This window comes from Brassica napus, chromosome C3 (genome assembly GCF_020379485.1).
Source record: "Brassica napus cultivar Da-Ae chromosome C3, Da-Ae, whole genome shotgun sequence".
Taxonomy (NCBI): domain Eukaryota; kingdom Viridiplantae; phylum Streptophyta; class Magnoliopsida; order Brassicales; family Brassicaceae; genus Brassica; species Brassica napus.
In genome coordinates this window covers 4,173,451-4,191,256 of record NC_063446.1, presented here as the reverse complement: position 1 = coordinate 4,191,256, position 17,806 = coordinate 4,173,451, and the positions used below count along the sequence as shown (strand labels likewise).

At 36.6% G+C, this 17,806-nt stretch overlaps 4 protein-coding genes across 5 annotated transcripts; all 4 read left to right on the top strand.

The window, feature by feature from the left end:
• Positions 1–886: 886 nt before the first annotated feature.
• Positions 887–4,216, top strand: LOC111203906. Of its 2 annotated transcripts, XR_007321120.1 has the most exons (4): positions 887–1,338; positions 1,409–1,549; positions 1,647–3,081; positions 3,155–4,216. XR_007321120.1 is itself a non-coding variant. In XM_022698043.2 (3 exons), exons 1-3 carry the CDS (start codon positions 1,021–1,023, stop codon positions 1,845–1,847), a joined length of 660 nt encoding a protein of 219 aa, XP_022553764.1. In that variant the 5' UTR covers positions 887–1,020; the 3' UTR covers positions 1,848–3,125. The 2 variants fall into 2 exon arrangements, 1 of the variants encoding a protein (XP_022553764.1); XM_022698043.2 differs by lacking the exon at positions 3,155–4,216 and having other exon boundaries at positions 1,647–3,125.
• On the top strand, positions 2,941–3,575 carry LOC106383439. The gene is made up of 3 exons (XM_048752938.1): positions 2,941–3,081; positions 3,155–3,289; positions 3,357–3,575. Exons 1-3 carry the CDS (start codon positions 2,941–2,943, stop codon positions 3,573–3,575), a joined length of 495 nt encoding a protein of 164 aa, XP_048608895.1.
• Positions 4,217–4,923: 707 nt separating the features above from the next.
• LOC106383442 lies at positions 4,924–6,035 on the top strand. Its single transcript, XM_048752012.1, has 3 exons — positions 4,924–5,342; positions 5,439–5,570; positions 5,671–6,035. Exons 1-3 carry the CDS (start codon positions 4,998–5,000, stop codon positions 5,866–5,868), a joined length of 675 nt encoding a protein of 224 aa, XP_048607969.1. The 5' UTR covers positions 4,924–4,997; the 3' UTR covers positions 5,869–6,035.
• Positions 6,036–11,769: 5,734 nt separating this feature from the next.
• On the top strand, positions 11,770–13,035 carry BNAC03G08220D. The gene is made up of 4 exons (XM_013825062.3): positions 11,770–12,226; positions 12,321–12,461; positions 12,538–12,752; positions 12,854–13,035. Exons 1-3 carry the CDS (start codon positions 11,879–11,881, stop codon positions 12,733–12,735), a joined length of 687 nt encoding a protein of 228 aa, XP_013680516.1. The 5' UTR covers positions 11,770–11,878; the 3' UTR covers positions 12,736–12,752; positions 12,854–13,035.
• Positions 13,036–17,806: the final 4,771 nt, after the last annotated feature.

Sequence of the window (17,806 nt, the reverse complement as noted above, 5' to 3'; positions counted from 1 at the left end):
AGGCTATAAAATGAAAGCTCTCATAACAGCATGATCCAAAATTTTGTCAATGAAACAATTAATTTTCTTCTTTTTAAATAAAAATAAGATTTATTAAAGATCAATAAAGTATCGTTTTTTTCTTTTGCCGTCTCTACAACTCATAAATTATAAGATTCATAAAGTTTAATATTCACGTCAAGATATTGTTTTTGTCTAGTTCTCACTGTGTTTAAATTTTATTTCATGTTTGTGAAATTTGTATTTCAAAATATAAATTTTACCTAATGTGTATATAATTTTCTTTTAAAAGGTGATGAAGATTTAGAGTGTGATAAGATTTGCGAATAAAATTTAAATGTGTTTTTCATATTGATTTTAGATTTTAATTGTTATTTTTAAGTTTTTCTACACATTATGGCTATTTAAACATTTTATTTGATATGGTATATTTTTTAAAGAATATGCATATTATTTATAAAATATCATTAAATTTAGTTTAATCTAAGTAAACCGACCGAACCCGGTTCATACCCGGTTAAACTACAATGACCCATGACCCAAAAATTTCCGGTTCGCTAGCCGGTCCGGTTTTAAAAACACTGCTAAAAGGATCATGCTGTTATGAGAGCTTTCACTAACAAAATTTTGGTTTATATACGAACTGGAGTTTGGCTGATTCATTGGGTCGCCGGTTTTTGGGTTTTTGACGGTTCGATAGGTGTTTTTAACTGGTTAATTTTAGTATTAACCCAATCCAGATTATTTTTGGTTTATGGTTCAACCCGGTCGGTTCTGTCCAGTTTTAAAAACACTGCCTTTTAGAGATCAATGTCACTGAGACTGGAGAGTTATTGTACTGATTAGCTTGGCAGGTTTGTGAGGTCTTTGTACACGCAACGTAATAATATGTACACTCACGTAAGTAAATTAACATGTAAAAAATAAAGCCTGTAAAGACATTTCGGGCCTTTTACTAGGACTCACAAATCAAATTGTTGCAAGAGATATTTTTAGGGTTTGTTTAATTCTGCAGCGACGATGAAAAGCGACGATGAGACGGCGAAACTAGCTTCGACGGAGGAGGAAACGAGTGTCGAAGATGAATACGACACAAGCATGGAAGAGGAAAGCGATAGCGATAACGAAGGCTTATGGAGTGTCGACGAAGAAGAAGATGACGTCGAGAGATCTCCGACAATTAACTATTCAAACATGATAGAACCGGAACCGGAGTGGGATAAGGACAGTTACGATGGTTACGAATGCGTATTCGATCCTGACGGCCGTGAAGGCTTCCCCAACGACGAGGCGTACGAAGACTTCCGCGAGTATAAGATCCAGGCCTGGAAGAATAGGGTAACGTTACGACCCCTCTTTGTTATCCCACACAAATTTTTTTTATTATTTTCGTATTTGATTTTCTTAGGGGTTTTTAGAAGATCCATTCAGATCCGTCTACCCCATTTTAGATCTGGAAGATCTTTGGTCAGACAGGGTAAACGCGACTAGGAGGCAATATTTGACAAATATTGCTTCCCTATGTGTTAAGAAACTCAATGAGGAGAAGGTGTGCACTGATCTGATCAAATATGAACCTTTTTTTTCTTCTGTAATTTGATATGATACTTACAGATAAGATGCGTGTGTGTGTTTTAATAACTAAGGGTTCGTCTGTGGAAGTTGTAAGCATTGCGAGAAGCAATCTAAAACCAGGAGGTGGGTATAAGCTGTACATCACCTTTATGGCTCGAGAGTATCCGGATGGTCCTATAGTGGAGTATCAAGCCACCAAGGCAATCGATTTTGCAGGAGGCAGAAAACCTCCCTTTCCCATTCTCTGCAGACCAGCCTCTAGCATATCCTAATCTATGACTTGCGTAAGGTTTCTTTATTATTCAGTGTAACTACTTAGTAGCTCTGATAATTTTGTTTGGAATTACTTATGAGCTTTTGTCAATTTTTGTGGAGGAATGGATGTAAACAAAAAGTGATTTTCTTAGTTATGGGAATATTATTATTTTTATGTAGTTTTTTGGATGATTGTCTTTCTGAATTCAAATATTCACTCTTAATCATTGCAAAATTGGTCTGTTGTTTTGCTGGTCTCCGCATAACACAAAGATCGAAGCTGAGTCCGAGGTAGGTTTCTTTTTTGTATTATTGTCAGATAACACGGTCGTGTTTATTTAACTCATACGACGTTAGGTTGCTGATTAATAAGTTTCTGTTTATTGGACTAATAAACTTGTGGCATTCTCTTGTGTATTTGGAAGGTTTTTAGATAATGCAAGTTTTCATCAGGAGACTATACAATGAAAGCTCTCATCCAAGTAGTCTAACCGAGTCCTTAGTATTATTATCACCAATTCACTATGAGAGGATAATTATTTCCCTTAACAAAAGTATTTCTGAGTGCTGATTTTTCGTGCTAAGTGTTTTAATTCATTCAAAGAGAAGAGACATTTTAAAGATCAAGGTCACTGAGAATGGATATTTATTGTACTGATTGATTAGCTTGGCAGGTTTGTGAGGTGTTTGTACACGCAAACATAAAGTAATCTTATTTCTTTACGGTAAAATGAGGAGAAAAGGACATGCAATACGTATCGATTGGTTGAACATACTGACCTGTAATGAACCGAACAGGCTTAAGATGAATATAATTCTAAACTACGACTGAAAAGTCAACACTCGTTGAACGGCTCTGATTTAATGTTTGCTGAGGGATATTTATAGGGTTTGTTCGATGAAGATGTCAAGCGACGATGTGACGCCGAACCGATCTTCGACGGAGGAGGAATCCGACTCTTCTGTCTCGAAAAAGCTGAAAGTCGAAGATGAAGACGACAGAAACATGGAAGACGAAAGCGATACCGACAGCCGACAAGCATTGAGTGTCGAGACAGAAGAGGATATGATGAAGGAGTCGTGAGACCTCCTAGAAATAATTTTTTTAACATGCAAGACCCGGAACCGGAGTGGGACAAGGACAGCTTCGATGGTTACGAATGCTACGACCCTGAGGACCGTGAAAGCTTCTCCAACGACGAGGAGTACGAAGAGTTCCGCGAATTTAAGTTCCAGGCCTGGAAGAATAAGGTAACGTAGCCCATTCTTTATCCATTGAGTTATCCTCTAAATTTGTTAATCTTTTACGTATTTGATTTTTTAGGGTTTTTATGAAGAAGGTCCATTCAGGTACATCTTTCCCCTTACTGATCTGGAACAACGTTTTAGAAACATGACAACAAGGGAATATTTGGCGGATATTGCTTCCTTGTGTGTTAAGAAACTCAACGAGGAGAAGGTTAGTACTCATCAATTCAAATATATATTTTTATTTTGTTTTAATTTGATGAGAATCTCACAGATAGGATGAACGTGTGTGTAACTTACTTAGGTCTGTGGAATTTGTAAGTATAGTGAGAGGCAATCTAAAAGCAGGAGATGGGTGGAAGCTTTACATCACCTTTACGGCTCGAGAGTATCTGGATGGTCCACTCGTGGAGTATCAAGCCAAGGCCATGGATTTTGCAGGAGGTGAAACACCTCCCTTCCCCATTATCTGCAGACCAGCTCCTTCCATGTCCTAATGACTTGCATAGGTTTGTCTTCATGTCAGCTATGTCTTTGGCGCTTGTACGGTATAAATATGTAGTTTAATAATGGTCTAAATTATGTTTAGTGTTTATTTGCATCTTTGACATTTAAATAAGGAGGATATTTATACTCGACATTCTTGCATTGAGGGGAGATGTTTACTGTTAGATAACATGATCATGATAAATCTGATGTTTATATAACTCGTATAACGTTAGGTTGTTGATTAATAAGTTTCTGTTTAATTGGACTAACGAATTTTGGGGCATTCTCTAGTGTATTTGGAAGGTGATGCAAATTTTTTCATCATCTGAATATACAATGAAAGCTCTCATCGCAGCATGATCCAAAATCCCAGTGGTCTAATTGAGTCTATGATATATAATCACAAATTCACCATGAGAGGATGATTCTTTCCCTAACAAAATTAATTTCAAGATTGTGATTTTCGTAATGACTACTTTCCTACCTGCAATGACCAAATATTTTAAAGATCAAGGACGGTCATTGAGACTCGAAAGTTATTTTACTGATTAGCTTGGCGGGGTTGGTCAGGCACTTTCTTCAGTGTTCTTTAAGTCACGCCGTGGTCTACCAATTATTTATTTATTTATTTCTTTGATAAAAATGTGAATTTCATTACTGTTGTAATGTAAGTTTGATACAATGCTACTTGTGTCTCAATCTGCTTAAGAAAGCAGAAGGGTACCATAAAGCCCCCTCAAAAAAAAGATAGAAAACTTCTTGATACAGACTTAGCCTACAATTGGTCTACCAATTTTTGATGAATATTGTCATTACATAGCTGACAAAATGATACCTGAAATTTTCAGATGAGATTGGGAGAAAGTAGCATATCATCAATGATGGGAATTGGGAAGTAGTAAAAATATGTTTCCTCCACGAATAAAGGCTTTGCTATTTTAAAAACTAGAAAGCAAGCGGCAAGTAAATAGCTTTTCCTCCGTGCGATCTTAGATGTATTGGGAATTTCTTTTTCTGAAAATATTCAAGATGGAATCATCTATTCAAAACTCGTGTGAAAACTTGTAAGAGTTAGCAGCCTGAGGGTTAGCCTTGTTGAAGACATATAGCACTAATGTTTCCGATAAATTATCGGCTTTGTAAGATTATCAGTTTTTAGCTTAAACATTTATAATTATCAGTTTTTCTGTTTGTCCGAATACCTTTATGCACGCAAACGCGAATAATCTTATTTTTTTTTTCCAGGAAAAAAGATTACACCCACAAACCAAACTAAATCAATCCTAACTCATGTTACCAACCAAAACCATGAGGGCCACATCGGTAAATACATCCAAGAGTATCATTTTAATATTGTCATCTGCCTTGTCCCCTAGTCAATTTGTGTGTTAGAGAGATATTTCTAGGGTTTGTTCCATTCTACGGCAACGATGAAAGGCGACGATGTGTCGGTGAAACGAGCTTCGACGGAGGTGGAATCTGACGCTTCTGTCTCTAAAAAACCGAAGATCGAAGATGAAGACGACACAAGCATGGAAGAAGAAAGCGATAGCGATAACGAAGGCTTATGGAGTGTCGACGCAGAAGACGATGATGACGGCGTGAGATCTCCGACAATCAACTATTCAAACTTGCAAGATCCGGAACCAGAGTGGGATAAGGACAGTTACGATGGCTACGAATTGGAATTCGATCCTGACGGCCGTGAAGGTTTCTCCAGCGACAAGGCGTACGCAGAGTTCCGCGACTATAAAACCAAAGCCTTTGAGAATAGGGTAAAGTAACCCTCACCCTTTTGTTATCCAATTAATGAAATATGACTCTTTTTAATTTTTTTTTAATCTTTTCGTATTTTGATTCTTTTTTTTTAGGGGTTTTTAGAAGATCCATTCAGATCCATCTACCCCATTAGAGATCTGGACGATCTCTGGACAACCACGACTAAGAGGCAATATTTGACAGATATTGCTTCCCTCTGTGTTAAGAAACTCAACGAGGAGAAGGTTTGTACTCATCAATTCAAATATAAACTTTTTTGTATTCTGTAATTTGATATGATACTTACGAATAGGATGTGTGTTTGTGTGTGTTTTACTTACTTAGGGTATGTCTGTGGAAGTTATAAGCATTGTGAGAGGCAATCTAAAACCAGGAGGTGGGTGGAAGCTCTACATCACCTTTATGGCTCGAGAGTATCCCGATGGTCCTCTCGTGGAGTATCAAGCCAAGGCAGTGGATTATGCAGGACACAAAATACCTCCATTTCCCATTCTCTGCAGACCAGCCTCTAGCATATCCTAATCTATGACTTGCATTAGGTATTTATTGTAAAGTCTTTTATTCTCAGTGTAATTACTTAGTAGTTTGTTTGGAATATCTTATGAGCTTTTTCAATTTTATTGGAGGAATGGATGTGAACAGAAAGTGATTTTCTTAATTATGGGATGATTGTCCTTTTGAATTTCAAATCTTCAACCTAATCATTGCAAAATTTGTCTGTTGTGTTGCTGGTTTGAGCGGAACACCAAGATCAAGGTGATTGAAATGATGTTTTTCAGTTAAAAGTAAGCTGATTCCGAGGTGGATTTAGGTTTTGTCTTAAATGTTAGCTATATCTTTGGGAGATGTTTACTGTCAGATAACATGGTCATCATAAAACAGATGTTTATATAGCTCACATAACGTTGGGTTGTTGAATAATAAAGTTCTGTTTAATTTGACTAAAGAATTTGGGACATTATCTTATGCATTTGGAAGGTCTTCGCATGATGCAATTTTTCATCACCGGAATATACAATGAAAGCTCTCATCGCAGCATGATCCAATATCCAAGTGGTCTAAATGAGTCTACAATATATACAAGTATCCAATTCACCATGAGAGGATGATTCTTTCCCTAACAAAATTACTTAAGAGATTGTGATTTTCGTAGTGACTGCTTTGATACCTGCAAAGAGAAAGATTTTTTTTATTAAAGAGTTCGCGGTAGAGCTGTCAGATGGGAAAATCCATGTCCATTAGCCCATATCCGTTTGTCCATTTATAGTTTGTGGACAAAAATTGACCATGTCCATCAAGGACCATGTCCATTAAGGACCATTCCATCAAAACTCATATTTATATGGGCTGCCATGAGACTCATTAATGACCATTTATGAAATTTTTTAATTTCAACCTATAAACCTATAAATACAAATACAAATTCATACAAGTTCATGAGATTAAAATTCATTCATAAATCCACAAGTACAACAATATATAAATTTCAAATACCACATAAATAGCATAATTTCATACATAAGTTCAAAACATCATAACTCCATACATAATTGCATACATAAGTTCATAGAAAGCAATACACATAAGTTCATAGAAAGCAATACACATAACTCCATACATAATTGCATACATAAGTTCTCCTCCATCTTCCACCAAATCCATAAACCCTACAAAACAAGTGATTTATTATAAGAACCAGTATCATAAACAATCAGCAGCACAAACTCACTAAGCATTAAGAAATTATACAGATAGCCATGAACCCATTCTCACGCTTTCCTTAAACACACTAGTCTACACTAGTCTAAAATCCCATTTCGGTTTCAACTCTACAACCTAGCAACTGGTACTCAAACTAGTACATAAACTAACATCAAAGTCTGACATCTAAGAGAGAAAAATGTCACACTTATGATCAGACATCTAATAGAGAAAAAGTGAAGACTTACACATGAACTCAGAGTCTCAGACTTGACTTGTTTACTAAACTTCTTCTCCAACTTCCTCCAAAGGTTCAAAATCCACTTCATCACCTAAGAAAATTCGATTATCAATTTCAAGTAGAAAGATAACCAAATTCAAATGATCAAGGAACTTACTGTCTAAGGACTCAAATCCCCTTAGCCAATTTCTTGCACAAATCAGTGCTCGAACATTGGAAGGGAGAAGAGAGCTTCTATACTTGTTCAGAACTCGGCTTCCAATGCTGAATGAAGACTCTGAAGCCACCGTGGTGATATGAATGCTCAGAACATCACACGCCATTGCTGAGAGCTCTATAAAGCGATTGGCATTGTCTCTCCAATAGGAGAGAACATTCAAACTCGGGAAGGTCATAATGTCTATAACCGGTTCTTCTAGGTACTTATCCAAGGCGGATTTCCCAATAGTGGCACTACCCCCAGCATTCTGTGATATGAAAGCGCAAAACCCCTGCAAAACCGAAAGGAAGCAACTATCAGACCTTAATGAAGCAACATGTAAGAAGGAAATTGATTCAACATTCAGACTTTAATAAAAACAGTAAGTAAAAAGCTTACATCATATCCTGGTAAAGTGGTATGTGCAGACTTTGATCTTGAAGTTCCAGCCATGTTTTTCTTTGTGTTCTTATTGTAAACATCAAAGAGCTTATTTATCTTCTTCTTAATGTGATCCATCTTCAGCTTACATGTGGTTGCATCTAACGTTGTGAAGCAGTATTCCAGGAAAGGCAACTTGAGTCTTGGATCAAGAACAGCAGCAATGGCTAAAATGTCAGAATACTCCTCCCAGTACTTACTAAACGTAGGCTTCATTGAAGCCACCATCTCACTAATGACTTCATCATCATTAAACTGATTCACTTTCAGCCAGCTCTCGATACTCCACACTTGCATGAAATACACGTTAGCTGTTGGATACGAAGAGCCAGAAATCAGATTCGTCATCTCAGCAAACGGCGCCAAGAAATCGCGGATCAACACTGCTCTATCCCACTCCACTTCAGTTGGACAGAACTGATATGCAGCCTCAATTTCAGACATATGGCGGAAGGCTTCTCTGTAAATGATGGCCCTGTCTAGCATAAGATGAGTGGAGTTCCATCTTGTTGATACATCCATAACCAATCCTTTATCTTTATCTTTAGGATCAATAACCACCATGTCCACACAGCTTTGAAAGAGCTTCTCTCTAGATTCTGTCACTTGGACAAACTTTACACTATCTCTTATCTTCTCCAACAATCCAACTATCACACTCAGGCCATCTTGAACTATCAAGTTCAAGATGTGAGCGACACACCTCACGTGGAAGAACTCTCCACTGCATACCAGTTCCCTTCGTAGCTGCCTCTTGAGAATGGACTGCATGTTACCATTTGATGACGCATTGTCCACGGTGATTGTGAAGACTTTCTTCTCCAGCTCCCATTCTTTCAGCAACTCCATTATCTTCATCGCTATGGCACCAACAGTATGAGGAGGAGGAAACGCGCAGAAGTCAAGAATCCTCGACTTCAGACTCCAATCACTATCTATGTAATGCGCCGTCAAACACAGATACCCTTCAACCGTAAGAGCTCTCCACAAGTCTGTCGTCAAGCAAATCCTTCCTGGAATCCCTTTTAGCTTCTGTCTGAGTTTCAGCTTCTCCCTCTTTTGTTCAGTCATATCGCAAATAAACTCATAACTTATCACAAGCAGTACCAGAAATCAGACTACAATGATGAACAAGTATCCATCTCACATCATAAACTCGGTAAAATCATAATGTTATCAATACCAAACAAACAAGGATAATGCCATTGAGATTTGAGAACCTTACAGTCTAGTGATGCAGAAGAACAGATCGACAAACAGAGAGCTCTTTTGTTCAGTCAAGCGCTGGAGCTGAGAGCAGGAGAGGAAGAAGAAGCGAGGTTCCTCTACCTGAAAAGGCAAAATTCATTTCAAATGTAGATCAAAAGCAGACCCATCAAACCCATCTCAAATAAGTTGAATCAAACCCATCTCAAATAAGTTGAATCAAACCTATCATATGATTCATACCAGACAAGAGAGGGACGTCGACGGAGAGGGACGTCGACGGAGAGTGACGTCGACGCTCGCGACAGAGAGGAATCGCCTTCGGGAGAGAGAGATATGATGAAACGATAGGTTTTTCCCCAAATCAATTTTGTTTTGAAACCCTAGGTTTTTTTGTTCATTGGACGGCCCGTGACCATAAAGCCCAAACCCGATAATGACCACTTTTTAAATGGTTTCCCGAATTATGCCCAATCAAAACCCATGAAAAAAATGGGTTTATCCAAATTAGGCCCATTTTATATATGGACACGGGCTACCATTGATCAGCCCGACCATTTGACACCTCTAGTTCGCGGGTTTGTGTTAGGTACTTTCCTCCGTGTTCTTAAAGTCACGCCGACCGATTTTTGATGAATATTATCAGCAGACAAAACGTACGATGCCTGAAAATTTCAGATGAGATTGGGAGTAAGTAGCATATGATCATCAATGATGGGAACTAGCAAAAATATGTTCACATGCATTTACTTAACAATATATTTTAAATAAATTTTATCATGGAATATAAAACAATACAAAGAATTAAAAATACATGTTCACATGCATTTGCTTAACTAAAAAGGAAATACATGATTTTTTTTTAAATGAAAGAATAATATGCGAAGAAACATTTTTGAAAACAAACAAAAATTGTAGTATAAGAATATTGAATATGAATTATATAACTAAGATTAATTATTATTTATATCTAACAAAAGCTACCTGAAAATAAAAGGAGAATGATCAGTTTAAAAGAAAAAAAAAAGCAATCAAAATAATTTTAAAATATAAAATGTCAAAATGTTAATTGAAGACAGTGCTTACTCTATTGTTTCTAGAGAGCAAGACGCGCATGATTTCATAGGTGCCATCGCAATGAAGATATTATTTTAAGAACTGTGGCCCTCTAATTTAGACACTAAAATGTGGCCTAAACCTATTGCTTTAGCCGCTTTAAGGAAGGACCAGGCCGGTGTATGAGTTATGAGCTGGTAGATACTGGCTTGCCAAGCGCGTCTCCAAAAAATAGCCTTAACCTCTCGATTTTACGAACCACAACAACCTCGAAGTGCTAATCACTACCCTTGATTAAGACATACAGCAGTAATGTTACCGATAAAATTTCGGCTTTGTAAGGTTATCAGCTTTTACTTACATATTTTTTTTATAACATCAGATTTTATCACTTTAAATTGAATGTATGCGATCAACAAGTAACAAGCTACGTTGCATGGAAGCGTGTCTCACGTACTGGTTCCTGGTTCCGAAGCGGAAACGGAGTCGGAAGCGTGCGGAATCGCTCGGAAGCGTGCCGGAATCGTGTTTCCAAAAAAAACAGATATGGAAGCGTGATGGAAACGATGAATCCTATTTGGAAGCGTTTAAGTTTGATAGTTGGAATCGTAAATAAAAATAAAAAAGGAAAAAATAAATGTTTTATGTTTTATTTCTTTAACTGAAAACCCTAGTAAAAAAAAAAGGAAACTGAAAAGACTACGACAAAGTCATCGTTCTCATCTCTTTTACACTTCTGAGTTTCTATCTTTTCTTCTTCTCCTTACCGAGACCCTACGTAGCCGAGACCAAACAATCAACAAGGTGATTTTATTTAGACTTTTATTTGTTTGTTAATTATTATATTCTTCTTCTCCTTTACACAAACATGAGATTTGTAGCTTTATATGTATCGTTCAATGATATTGATTGGATGGTTGGTAATGGTTAAAGTATAACTAAATTTGCATTGTGAAACTACTGTTAAAGTTCTATTTTAGTATTAAATAAGTGCAGAAAATTCTTTTCATGTGTTTACTTGCGTAGAGTTCAAACAATTGATCTTTGACATTGAACGTTTTTATTTTTAGTTGTGTTGCTTGATATTTAATACTTTGCTGGATTTGTGTGGTTTAAAGTTTACACTTTTAATTTTCAGAATTTTATTTTATATGTGGGTTTATATGATATGTATATATATATATATATACGCTTCCAATACGGATCCGCTTCCTAGTTTTTTGAAAAAAATCGTTTCTACGCTTCCATACGATTCCGCTTCCGCGTTTCCGCTTCCGTTTCCATGTAACGTAGGTAACAAGTTAACTTTTACTTACATATTTATAATTCTGTAGATGAAAAAAGATTATTAATTCGAAAGATGAGGAAAAGGCGTCACGTGACACACGTACATTTGGTAATACATTAACCTATGAATTGATGATGAACGGCTGAGATCACGCAACGCCATTTGTTAATTACAGGTTCGTAAAATTACTATGGGGCTTCTTATATCAGGTTTGGCCCATATAATTGCTCACATGCCCCCCAAATAATCTTCCGACCAAGTCACGTGTGCAAATAGGCAGAGAGAGATATAAGGACACATCGGTAAACACATACCGTTTCATTATTGTCATCTGCTTTGCTTCGTTCCCAATTTGTGTGTTGCGAGAGATATCTAGGGTTCGCTCGATTCTCCAGCGACGATGTTAAGCGACGATTCGAGGGCGAAAAGAGCTGCGACTGAGGAGGAATCTGACTCTTCTGTCTCGAAAAAGCCGAAGTTCGAAGATGAAGACGACGACGACACAAGCATGGAAGAAGAAAGCGATAGTGATAGCGGACGCGCATGGAGTGTCGAGGCAAAAGACAATGATGAAGAAGTCGTGAAGCCTCCTAACTATTTAAACATGCAAGATCCGGAACCGGAGTGGGATAAGGACAGTTACGATGGTTACGAATTGGTATTCGACTCTGACGGCCGTGAAGGCTTCTCCAACGACGAGGATTACAAAGAGTTCCGCGACTATAAAACCAAGGCCTGGAAGAATAGGGTAACGTTTTGATCCCTCTTTGTTATCCCCACACAATGAATTGACTCTTTGATTTTTTAATCTTTTCTTATTTTGATTTTTTTTTTTTTTATAGGGGTTTTTAGAAGATCCATTCAGATCCGTCTACCCCATTTTAGATCTGGACGATCTTTGGTCAGACAGGGTAAACGTGTCTAGGAGGCAATATTTGGCAAATATTGCTTCCCTGTGTGTTAAGAAACTCAACGAGGAGAAGGTTTGTACTGAACTGATCAAACATCGAACCTTTTTTTTTTTCTTTCTGATAGGATGTGTGTGTTTTTTGTACTTAGCGTTTGTCTGTGGAAGTTGTAAGCATTGTGAGAGCCAATTTAAAAGCAAGAGGTGGGTTTAAGCTCTACATCACCTTTATGGCTCGAGAGCATCAGGATGGTCCTCTAGTGGAGTATCAAGCCAAGGCAATGGATTTTGCAGGAGGCATAAAACCTCCCTTTCCCATTCTCTGCAGACCAGCCTCTAGCATGCCCTAATCTATGACTTGCATAAGGTATACATATTTATGTTTGTCAATTCTTGTGGGAAAGTTATGCAAACATAGAGTGCTTATCTTATGAGTATATTTCTAATCCTTCAACCTAACCATTGCAGATTGGGTATGATGTTCTTCTACGAGAAGATGAAGATCAAAATAACGCTTTCCAGTTATAAGTAACATGAGTCCATGTGGATTTAGTTTTTCTTTTTTTTATTTGGCGTTCCAACTTATGGTTGCTATATTATGTGATTATGGATTTTAAAATGCGTTATCGTATAATTATGGATTTTTATAATGGTTGCTATATTATGTTTATTGTTTACTAGGGCATTCCGGCGCGTATATTTTGGTATCTAATAAGTTGAAGAGGGTTTGTTTGATCCATTTGATTAGGCCTGGGCATTTCGGGTATCGGTTCGGTTCGGGTATTTCGGGTTTTGGGTAGTTCGGATAGGAGCTAGAGGATCCATTTAGTACTTGAACTATTTTCGGTTCTCATTTGGATCCGGTTCGGGTTCGGATAGTTCGGTAGTTCGGATAATTTGGATAAAATATCGGTTATTTAGGGTAAAATATCAAATAATTAGGATGATTTAGATAAAAAAATTTGGATATTTCGTATTACTTTGGATATTTCGGATAAAACTATCTGGATATTTTCATATACTTTCGGGTAGTTTGGATACTTTATAATAATTTAGTTATCCTCAACTATTTTCATATACTTTTAATAGAATTTTAAATTAAAAATATATATTTAGTGATGTTATATGTATATATAATTAATATTTTTATATATTCGGGTATCCGTTCGGTTTTCGGTTCGGTTTCGGTTCGGTTATTTCGGATATAAAAATATAGGAACCGTTCGGGTATTTGAAGGTATTAGTCCGGTTTCGGTTTCGGATATCTCGGTTCGGTTCCGGTTCGGTTCTTCGGTTCCGGTTATTTTGCCTAGGCCTACATTTGATAGAGGTCAGTGGTAGTAGTACAGAAAGGATGCATTTGATTCATTTTAATGTGTGTGTGTGATAATGTGTGTGTGTGAGGTTGTGAGAAAGAAAATATTTTATAACTATGGAAAACAATTATTTTCCAAAATTATTAGTAAAAGTCAAAAAGGGATATCAACGGGAATTAAAACATAGGAAACCTCGTATTAAATCGAAGTGATCGGGATATCATAGATGACTATTTTTACGTATGGGACAATTTATATTTCTACAAAGCCATTGATCAATGCATATAAAAAATGGTAACTATGACCACAAAGAAGATAATATATGTTGTTTTCATAATTGTAATTCTCGAAGCATATAGTGCACGTATCACTTTCTTCTTCCACAGTTGTAGGTCTTTTAGTTTCTTCAAGATCGATGAAGATAAGGTTGATATCTAGTAAACTATGAGGGTTACGGTCGTAGCTATGTCATATATAAGTTGGATTTTTTTTCTTGTTGTATCAATTTGTTTTAAGGACCACTTACGTCGAGTAAATGTTCTTTTGTTGAATTGACTGTTCTTTTCATTAATATAGTGTTTTTAAGTAGCTTTTAAATACCATGTTGAACTATATTAATAACTGAACCATTATTTAATTGTGATAAAAGGATTCTTATGGTGTAAACTTATAATTTTAAAGTTTGAAGAAGTTGCTAAAGTTTAGAGTTAAGCGTAGCATATAATTAGGATTTTGTAATTTTCATTTAATCGACTATAATATTTCGGAAATTATTAGATTTTTTATATTCTCTCCGTTTCTAAATGTAAGTAGTTTTAGCAAAAAGAGTTATAATTAGTTTACATATTTCAATGCATCTTTTTCATTTATTGGATATTGTGTGACCAAAGAAATAATGTTATATTTTTAATAATTGGTTGAATTAATTGGTTAAATGATATATTCTTTTAAATAACAAATTTCTAAATATTCGTGCTTTTAAGCAAAACTACTTACAATTAGAAACAGAGGAAGTATATCGTATCTCCAGTTTCTTATCTATATGTTTTGTATTTCTTTTTTTTTGTAGTAAAACAACAACGTATTTAAAAGTATTTTAAATAACAAAAATATTAATTATGACAGGAATCTCTCTATATTTTTTTTGTTCATGAATCAATAGATGAATAAATTGTATAAAGCTATCAGAGAGTAAATATATATTTTTATTAAAAGACCCGACCTGGGCAAGTGATTGCTTTTTAATTATTTTTCTTTTCTTGCATGCTTATTGTTGTTATGCTACGTGGTAATTACGATCAAAGTTTAATCCGGCTAAAATTAAATTGATATTTCTGTTAACCCTGAATATCGTATTTATTATTTTGAATATATTTCTTGATCTCCATCACACAAGTAATTAGTGAAATTATAGAAAAAAAACTTACTCAGAATATATACATATTAACCCAATACAAAGTAAATTTATATTTGAGTGAAGCTAAACGTTTTACATTTCTGAACAACGTAGGTCCCTCATCTAGTGATTATTACCTTTAGTTGTTATTTTCATAGTTGTTTACATTAACAAACCAATGAAATAGCAGACAGCAGCACAAATAATAGGATTAAAATATTATATATCACTAATATATAAATGCAGCTCATAGCCAGCAATTGAAAATGGCGTTTTACACTAATATTAAAGATTATATATCACTAACACATCTGAAAAAGATATTTAGGATTGTACAGCTGCAGCATCGTCAATAGAACAAATCGCTTGGTTTGCAAAATAGCGAACATCAACATCAGGGTTCTCGCTCAGGTCCACCAAACACTGACGTATTGTTTTCTCCACCACCTACAATTTTTTTGATACAAACAGAGCTCAACAACCTGCATTGTATATTCGATGCAATTGTGTTATATGTTTAATCTCTCATCTTACTGATTGGTCGACTATGGGGATGAGGGATTGCAGAAGTTTTGCAACATTGAACTTGACGTTTGCAACTCCGCAGAGATACGCACAACACATCAAAACTAAGATGTTTTCTTGAAGAAGTTAGCCAAAGTCATCTCTATTGTTATCACCTGTCTTTTGATGCCTCAACCACTACTGGAAGAAACTTAGAGCATGTAATTTAAGATCCCATTACAGGAACCATGAGAGATATTGCTCGTAGAACCATCATCCTATGTAGATCGTGCGGATTTGTGACTATGTCCAATACCTCTTTACACTGAAAGAACAAAGAAAAAGGTCAATAGATGGAACATTATCTATGCAGCCCAAAGAATACCGATAATAAACCAAGTGTTGCATTGCCCACTCAGGACCAAACTCTTCTGCAAAGCGCTTTAGTTGTTTGCTGCAGCTTCACGGATAGAGTAGACCTGAAAGAGGAGAGAGGAGAACAACGTCAATATCCAGAATCACAAGTGGATGATTAATTAATACCAACATCAAAGGATTTAAGGTAAACCTTATCTTGCAGCCATTGCATGCAAAGGGCTCCAAGCTAGTATACTGTCAACGAAATTCTTAAAATGGGATTACCATCGTTTTCCACACCTTAGTGAGTTCATCATGTGTGAAATTAGAGATGACAATCATGGATCTGGACCGCGGGCCTGGCCCGTAAAGAACTGTCGCGGTACGGTATTGGGACGAGGTTTTCTAGGCTCGCAAATTTGCGGGCCTCGCGGGACGGGTCTTTGCGGGACTGAGTCTTTTACGGGATGGATCAAAACGGGTCATGCGGGATTACATGGACCCACATTTTTTTCTTCATTTCTTATTTTACCTGAAACAAATGAGAAAAAGAGTGAGAAGAAAGCGATTCTTGTGACTTTTCCCCTAGAAAACATGTTCCACGATGATGCATGATTCGAGCTCCGGTGATGATGATTTGAGCTCCGGCGATGACGACTCCGGCTCCGGCGATGACGATTCGAGCTCTGGTGGTGTTTTGATTTGGTTTTCTCTTTTTATTACACACAACTATAAATTGCTTTATTACAATGCGATATTTCTTGTTTAAGTTGATTGGTTTTGTTTTCAGTACTGTGAAGTGGTGTTTTTCTTAAATTAAATTTGGTTACAATAGTGTTGTTTAGGAGAAAAATTAGTTGTATATCACGTCACTTCTATAATTTGGCAAAGTGATTCACGATTTTTTTTGCAATCCAAATAATTAAAAAGAGAGATGGTTTGATGAAGACATACAACAATTGAGCCAAATTATTACAAAGACAACAACTCAATTAGATTCAAACTCAACAAGAGCTTATGCTGATAACAAAAGAAGGCTTTTAACTCAAGAACGCAAGCACAAACGGAGCTTTGTGGCATTGATTTTGATAATGCTTTAGTGAAGCTTAATGAGCTCTCTTCAACTCTCTTACACAACTCTTCTACTTGAACATTCATGAAAGAAACTGTAGTAGGCGGTTTGATAAGGAGGCGTCCCGCGGGACGGCCCGCGAAGGCTTATATATTCTGCGGTACGGGTTTGGATTGGTATTTTGAAGACTGCAGCCCGCGCGGGACATGGCTGTTGTAACCCGCTCGACGACTAACCCGCCGCGGTACGGGACAGAACGGGATGGATAAACCTTTTTGACATCTCTATGTGAAATAGCAGGCAGCAGCAACAACAACATGTGTTTATGGAAAGAGATGGAGGAATCTAAACCTGTTGACGAGAAGCTCCTTTTCACTGATCATGTACTCATCTTCATGTTATGTTCCTTTTTCAAGTGAATCAGCAACCTATGTCATGTTGGCGAGTCAGGATCAAGAAACACTCATGTCCACAGAAAAACTCTTAACAACAAATTCAATATGTAAATAATCATTCCACTGACCTTCCCAAACAACACCTTCTACACGGTGCCGTGGACGAAAGACAAAATCCCTTGGAACTTATTCATTAAATTGATTGTAAAGTATTTGCATAAGTACACGCCTACACGGTGTTGTTAAAAATAAAAAATAAAAACATCAATATTTTGCAAAAACAAACACATGAAGACAAGATGAAACAGATTTGTAAACAGACCTCAGCAGACGGACCTCCGCGGTGTTAGAGCATCGCCCAGCTCTCAGGTCGGCAAGTAG

Bases quoted from the DNA above. Each gene is read 5' to 3' on its own strand.
- LOC111203906 (XM_022698043.2), top strand. From the start codon at position 1,021: ATGAAAAGCGACGATGAGACGGCGAAACTAGCTTCGACGGAGGAGGAA. The intron at 1,339-1,408 runs GTAACGTTACGA...TGATTTTCTTAG, and splicing joins TCCAGGCCTGGAAGAATAGG to GGGTTTTTAGAAGATCCATT. The intron at 1,550-1,646 runs GTGTGCACTGAT...TTAATAACTAAG, and splicing joins AGAAACTCAATGAGGAGAAG to GGTTCGTCTGTGGAAGTTGT.
- LOC106383439 (XM_048752938.1), top strand. From the start codon at position 2,941: ATGCAAGACCCGGAACCGGAGTGGGACAAGGACAGCTTCGATGGTTAC. The intron at 3,082-3,154 runs GTAACGTAGCCC...TTGATTTTTTAG, and splicing joins TCCAGGCCTGGAAGAATAAG to GGTTTTTATGAAGAAGGTCC. The intron at 3,290-3,356 runs GTTAGTACTCAT...TCTCACAGATAG, and splicing joins AGAAACTCAACGAGGAGAAG to GATGAACGTGTGTGTAACTT.
- LOC106383442 (XM_048752012.1), top strand. From the start codon at position 4,998: ATGAAAGGCGACGATGTGTCGGTGAAACGAGCTTCGACGGAGGTGGAA. The intron at 5,343-5,438 runs GTAAAGTAACCC...CTTTTTTTTTAG, and splicing joins CCAAAGCCTTTGAGAATAGG to GGGTTTTTAGAAGATCCATT. The intron at 5,571-5,670 runs GTTTGTACTCAT...TTACTTACTTAG, and splicing joins AGAAACTCAACGAGGAGAAG to GGTATGTCTGTGGAAGTTAT.
- BNAC03G08220D (XM_013825062.3), top strand. From the start codon at position 11,879: ATGTTAAGCGACGATTCGAGGGCGAAAAGAGCTGCGACTGAGGAGGAA. The intron at 12,227-12,320 runs GTAACGTTTTGA...TTTTTTTTATAG, and splicing joins CCAAGGCCTGGAAGAATAGG to GGGTTTTTAGAAGATCCATT. The intron at 12,462-12,537 runs GTTTGTACTGAA...TTTTGTACTTAG, and splicing joins AGAAACTCAACGAGGAGAAG to CGTTTGTCTGTGGAAGTTGT.